General features: G+C 46.4%; 1 protein-coding gene across 1 annotated transcript in view; it reads left to right on the top strand.

The window, feature by feature from the left end:
• The first annotated feature begins 6,005 nt into the window (after positions 1-6,005).
• UVRAG (UV radiation resistance associated) overlaps positions 6,006-6,967 on the top strand; it is a 481,244-nt gene continuing 480,282 nt past the window's right edge. The window contains exon 1 of the mRNA XM_007941031.2: positions 6,006-6,122. Coding sequence (XP_007939222.2) covers positions 6,006-6,122 — 117 coding nt within the window. The remainder of the gene's footprint in view (positions 6,123-6,967) is intronic.

Here is a 6,967-nt window from a genome sequence, read left to right as displayed (position 1 = left end):
CATAAGGTTTTCCCTGGCCAATTCTTTCAGAAGTGGACGGCCTCTTCCTTCTTCCTAGTCTGTCTCAGTCTATAAACTGGGCTGTTACCTATGCACCAGGTGCATCTCGTTGGGTTTTAAACACGAGAGGCTCAGCCTCAAAACTCATTAGGAAAGACCAATTACTAGAAAAGGATGTTTGGTAAAGTACAGGGTTAGTGAAAATGAGGGAACTCCTCAATAAGATGGATTGATGGTAGTAACAATGGAGTTATTCTGGTTACCTAGTGCTGCTCTGACAGGAATATACCCCAAATGGAATGGCTTTAACCAACAGGAGTTTATTCTCTTACAGTTTAGAGGCTTTAAGTCTGAGTTCAAAGTGGCAGGCTGTAGGGGCTGGGAGGAAGTCCCCTCAACTTTGGGCTTCAGCTCTGCCTCCTGCTCCTAGCCCACTGAAGCCAGAGGCTTTTCTTCCCTCAAACAGCTGCTGGCTGCTGAGACTGACAAGCCCAATGTTCACAAGTAAAAAGGCACAGTCCCGATGTTACCAAACCACACGGCAGGCCATCAATTCATTGATGTCCATTGAAAGTCCCAAGGTTGGCAGAGCATGGCAGGCTGCTGAACAACCACATGGCTACATCTAGGGTTCAAATGTGCCATAAGCTACGGACCATTCCCCAAGGCTTCTCCTTTACATACAGGAAGCAAACCACATCCCTAAGGCTACTCTGTTGCTCCGTGAGCAGCTACTCAGCTGCTCACAGTAGATTCCACCATGGAGTTGATTACCGGTCTCATCATGGGAAATACTACATCAAGCTGCCCAGCCACTCAACCAGGCCCAGCCAAGTTGACACACAAACTTAACTACCACAGGAATCAACATCAGTAGTCATGAAGTTAGTGTAGAACTGGGCAGCATTTCATTCTGTTATGCATAAAGTCACCAGGAGTCACAACCAACTCCACAGGGACTAACAACAACAACAGTGCTCAAGCATAATCTTCACATTTATGACAGTGTGAACACCAGTGGAATTGAGGAAAAAGCTATGGTCTTAGAGGTGGGAGGCCCCTCATCTTTGTCTTATCTTTGTTATAGACTTTGTATGACCCAGGCAAGCTCACTTCCTGTCTCTGGGGTTGTGCCCACTGAGAGTGGTATGGAGGCCTCATGGCACCCAAACATTTACCCACTCAACCATTTGTCTATTCATTCATTGATAATATTCATTCATTCAGTCATTTGCTCATTAAATCTGGCCCTGATGGGGATTCTGGCAATTTATAGAAATCAAAAGTAGGCATTCATGGCACAGCTGGGGAGACAAACATATAAACCACTGAGCATATCACAAGGCTGACAGACACATGTGCTAAAGTGAGGCCAAGTGGCCACTGTGGGAGCCCCGAGGAGGTAGCAATTAGTACAGATCTGAGAAGGCTTTTTGAGGAAGTGGCCTTGAAGGGTTGGGAAAGCAGTAGAAGAAATGCTGCCCAGGGACCTGCCTTTCAGGTCTGTCGGGTATGTGCAGCCTCTTAGGGGAACTGATTATTTTTTTCCTCCCTGGCCTCTTTCAGTCTTGCTCCTTCAAAGCTGCCTCCCAATGACAGCCTGAGTGATTTTTCTGAGTGACTTCCTGTTGCCCAAGATCAAGCCCAAGTTCTTCAGCCTGGTGGTGAGGTTCTTCTCAACCAGGCCCTGTCTTCCACTTCCAGCCTCTTTGCCTATTGCTCTCCTATGTAACCTTTGTTTCAGCCATGTTAAATTAGCCAATGGTCCATGCTCCTGCCATGTTATCTGCCTCTGTGCCTCTACTCATATTGCTCCCTCTGTCTAGAATACCCTTTCTGCCCTAGGAATCCTCCTTGGACAACATGTATACTGCACCTAGCAACTTCTTCTTCTGCGCTTCCATTGTACTTTATACATTACCTCAATTACTGCACTTATCACTTTGTACTGAAATGATCTATGAACCTCTGGCAATCAAGGATTCTATCTGCACCATTTCTGTAAGCCTACTGCCCAGCCTGGACACCTGGTAAAGGTGTGATGGGTGTTTGAATAAACAAGTAAATGGAAGAGAGTTCTGTTGAAAGCAAAGGGATAGATTTAATTTAATTCTGTTTGAGATATCAAAAGACCAGTCTGTCCTACTTTGCTCTTATTTTGCTAGTGCATTACCCCTCCCCCCACTTCCCTCCAATCTGGAGAATGAGGTGGGAAGCTGGCTGGCACTGCCTTTGAGTTGGATCCCTCCTTGGGTTTCCGAGGCAGCATCACTACGGAAGTAGATTGCCCAACCCTCCTTCCAAGGAGTGGCTAGTGAGTTTGAACCGCCAGCCTTCTGGTTAGCAGTTTAATGCCTTAGGCACTATTGGGGTTGGCTTGGCTTTTTGGCCTTGCAAACAGAATGATGTCAATACCCAGTATAGTACTCATTAGCATTTAAAACACCAGCCATCAAGGAACCAAAACCCCCTGCCATTTACCTATTAAACTCATTCTTTAATCATTCTTTAAGATTTTTGTGACACCGGCTCTGACCTTGTCCATCAGCCCCTGTAAAGTCAATTGGTCACTTTCTGTACTACTAGTTGACCTTGAATCTCACTCTATCATTGCATTTACCTGTAGGTTGTATTTAGCCACTTTATAATTCATGTGCCTCAAACTTGGGTACATATTTCCCAGGGATACATAGCAGTGTATAAATATTATAATTTAATTGCTAGGTAATTTAAAGTATTTTATGTTAAGTTAAACACAGCCATATAGAATAGGATCTAAAACAATGTAACAATTTTTGGAATGAAATTACCTCTTGCCGTGGAGTCAATTTTGACTCATAGCTACCCTGTAGGAGAGAGTAGAACTACCCCATAGTGTTTCCAAGGCTGTAATCTTTATGGAAGCAGACTGCCGCATCTTTCTCCCATGGAGAACCACTGTGCCACCAGAGATCCTTTGGAATGAAACAACCAAAAAAAAAAAAAAACCCAAACTCACTGCCTTTGAGTCCATTTGACTCATAGTGACCCCTCCTTGGGTTTCCGAGGGGTATTTCTATGGAAGTAGATTGCCCAATTTTCCTTCCAAGGAGTGGCTGGTGGGTTTGAACTGACAGCTTTCTGGTTAGCAGTCAAATGTCTTAGGCACTATGCTACCAGAGCTGCCATTTCTTTCTAGGGAAGGATCTGGGTCTGATTCCTCATCATGGTCCTACTAGAATCTTCCAAAGGGCTTCACACAGAGATGAGCTCTGTGAGTATTTGCTGAATGAATGAAGCAATAAAGTTAATATTCAGAGCTGACCTCCCCAGAAGGAGGAAGTGACCGTGTTCTCTCTGTAGGCTTATTTTCTTAGCTTGTGTACGGGCTGAATGGTGGCACCCAAAAAGTTATGCCTGTGTCCTAACCCCCAGAACCTGTGAATGTGACCTTACCTGGAAAATGGTCTTTGCAGATGTAATTAAGGATCCTGAGAATTAGATCATTCTGGAATTTGGATGGGGCCAAGATCCAAAGACAAGTGTCCTTATAAGAAAGAGGAGAAGAAACAGGCAAAGGGGAGAAAGGGTCCTCCACCATTTTCAGATCGTTGGTAGGTTTGAGTCCACTGTTGCGGCTCTTGTGTCAATCCATCTCATAGAGGGTTTCCCTTGTTTTTGATGACCTTCTACTTCACCAAACACAATATTGTTTTCTAGCGATTGGTCTTTTCCTGATGATGTGACCAAAATAAATGAATTGGAGTCCCGCTGTCCTCACTTCTAAGGAACATTCTGGTTGTATCTCTTCTAAGACAGATTTGCTTGTTCTTTTGGCAGTCCATGATATATTAATATTCTTCACCAACACTGCAGTTTGAATGCATCAATTCTTCTGTCTTCTTTTTTCACTATCCAATTTTTGCATGTGTATGAAAAAAAAGAGCAAAGATGTCACTTTGTTGACTAAGATGCACCTGACCCAAGCCATGGTCTCTTCAATCACCTCATGTGCATGCAAAAATTGGATAGTGAAAAAAGAAGACAGAAGAATTGATACACTTGGAATACATCAATTCTTCTTATTTATTTATTTTTTAATTGTGATTTGGCTGAAAATGTACAGAGCAAATTCACTTTCCATACAGCAGTTCACATACACTTTGTCTCATGACATTGACCACAATTCACCACAATGTAACAGCTCCCCTCCTACTTCCTCCTGACAGTCACCTCTTCCCTCTGTCCATTCCTCCAGAATGTATCAATTCTTCTTTCTTTTTCACTATCCAGTTTTTGGATGCACATGAGGAGGTGATTGAAAAGACCATGGCTTGTGTCAGGTGCATCTTAGTCATCAAAGTGACATCTTTGCTTTTTAAACTTTACAGAAGTCTTTTGCAGATTTGCCCAATGTTAATATATGCTAATATATATTACCTTTTATTAAAAATATATTTGAGTGCAACTATTATACGCCAGGTACTGTGATAAACACTTTACATATGTTGACTTACTTAATCCCCACAGCAACCCTACTAGCATTTTACAGATAGGAAAACTGAATCTGAGGGAGGGGAAGTGACTCATAACAACTAAGAGGGGCAGCCAAGAATCCAAAAAAGGGCCTGGTTCCTTTTGTGTATGACTATAAAATCCTGTGTTCTTTCTGCTGTGTAAGTCTAGGTGGTTGAAAAATTCAGTCTAGAGGAAAAAAAGGGAGATCACTATCCTGCAGAATGACTCAGTATTATTTATTATAGAAGCAGTTGGTGTAGAAGCTATCATGATGATCAAGGAAGGCTTCACAGAAGTGTCATTTGAGCTGGGCTTCACTTCAACAAGACATTTCTTGATAATTTTCTGTTCCAGAACTCAGACACGGTCGTTTTTGCTCAAGGAACTCACAGAACCTATTTGTGCATGTGCCTATTAAAGAACAATGCGATGCAATCAAGCACAGGGGTTGAAAGAACTTTGATTAAGGATTTCTGACTCAAGGTCTCAGGGAGGATCAGAGAAGCCTTTTGGAGGAAGGGACCAACCCCCCCACAGAGTTGAGATCTGATGAGTAGAGTAAGAATTAGACAGAAGGAGACGTGTAGCAAAGGCTTTTCAGGGACAGAAATAAGCACCATCAGTAGAGGTGAGACAATATTTAGGCACACCTTGCTGCTCAGCGTACTAGTTAGTAGAGTGCGAGGAGGGGGTGGACACTTGTGGGTGAAGTTGTTGGTAGAAGACCTTGTGGACTTGCCCGGCTGGTCTTTGGTCTCATTGCATCCTGCGTGGCGGCTCTCTGCTGAATCATAAAGCATTCCTTTTCAATCTCAGTACATTGACAGGAACACCTCCAGAACAGCCTGCTGAGGCGCCAATCAAATCTTCGTCCTCCACCGGAGGCTTGTTACCATGGCAACTAGGTTAGGGCGGAAGTGGCTCAGAAGACTGACTTTCACTAATCAGGGGAATCGCCTGCCTCCTGCACGTGACACAGGAGCCCAGGCTTGCTCTCTACCTAATCAGATCCCGCCTCTCTTTCCTTTACTGACAATTGACAGCGATCTAGAGCAATGTCCCTTAAAGCTCCACCGGGAGACCCCGCCCCTAGAAATGAAAGAACCAATTAGACTGGAAATAGGAGAAGCAACGCCCCAGGTTTCACCCCGGTTTGACAGACGCAATTTAGGCCATCCTCAGGTCCCTCCGCCCCCAGGTCTATTCAGCCGACGATGGGCAGGCCTACTGCCCAATAGCACATACGTTGGATGTCGTTGGGGCCCGCCCCTGTAAGAGCTGAACCAATGAGTAAGCCAGATCTCAGAGGGGCTGGTGGGGGTTGCACTGCGGTAATATGGCTCTTCTTTAGCTAGCGGCGGCGGCGGCGGCCAGTGGTGGGGTAAAGAGGCTCCTTCGTTTCGGGTTGCGGGTTTCTAGGCTGCAGAGAATCGGCAGGTCGTGGGTAGGAGGTGGTGGCGGATGCCGGAGGAGCTCCAGCTCCGCCGCTTGGCGGCCCCTGGGTCAAGATGAGCGGCTCAGCGTCCGTCGGGGGCCCGGTCCCCCAGCTACCCCCGGGCCCTGCCGCCGCGCTGCCTCCCGGTTCTGCCGCGCGAGCTCTGCATGTGGAGCTGCCGTCCCAGCAGGTAACCCCGCGGGCTCGCGGCTCTCGGGAGGAACTGGGAGGAGGCCCAATGAGGAGACCTTATTGGCGCGGGTCTGTATCCTGTGCGACCGGGGAGACCCGGAGAAGTGACCGAGGAGAACTCAGAGCACTAAGGAAGTCTGACAGGAGATCTCATGAGGGGAGGGGAGTCAGTGATGATCGAACCTCTGAGAGATCCCGGCGAGAAGAAATCCCGTTACAGGAGACGGGCTTGGAAAAGAGAACAGGAAGAGACCCTGTGAAACTCCTTGGGGACTCCGGCCTGAGTCTGCCTCTTGCTTTAGAGAGCTGGGGATTCCCTTGCGCAGACCCTCCTCCTTTTTGCTCCTGGGAGGGGACCCAGGGAAGCCCTTCTGTCCTTAGGGAGAGAGGGAAAGAGCTTTTCCTTTCTTTCCTCACCCCTTACACTATCCTCCTCGCCCTTAAGGAGAAACCACACTTAACTCCAGGAGAGTAGTGTGGCGACTTTAGGGTTTCTAGCATTTATTTTTCATCTCCCCTTATTATAAAGTGCACTCTTCAGCCTCTCAAAGGCGCTCTGGTGGCGTAGTGCCTAAGGCATTTGACTGCTAACCAGAAGGTTGGCGGTTCAAACCCACCAGCCACTCCGCGGAAGGGAAGCTCAGCAATCTACTTCCGTAAAGCTTCACCGCCTCGGAAACCCAAAGCGGGTCGCTGGGACTTCGGGGTTTTCGTCTTAATCCTCAGACTCCCAAGGAATGCACCTTAATACTTATAGAGGTGATCTTTCCTATCTAACGACTTCGAATGAAAATCTGTGGAAGAAGAATTTGATGAATTTCATGTCCCCGTCCCCCCCCCCCC

Source organism: Orycteropus afer, unplaced genomic scaffold (genome assembly GCF_000298275.1).
Source record: "Orycteropus afer afer isolate SDZICR_OR568_19922 unplaced genomic scaffold, OryAfe1.0 scaffold00074, whole genome shotgun sequence".
Classification (NCBI taxonomy): Eukaryota; Metazoa; Chordata; class Mammalia; order Tubulidentata; family Orycteropodidae; genus Orycteropus; species Orycteropus afer.
This window is presented reverse-complemented; position numbering and strand designations above follow the sequence as displayed.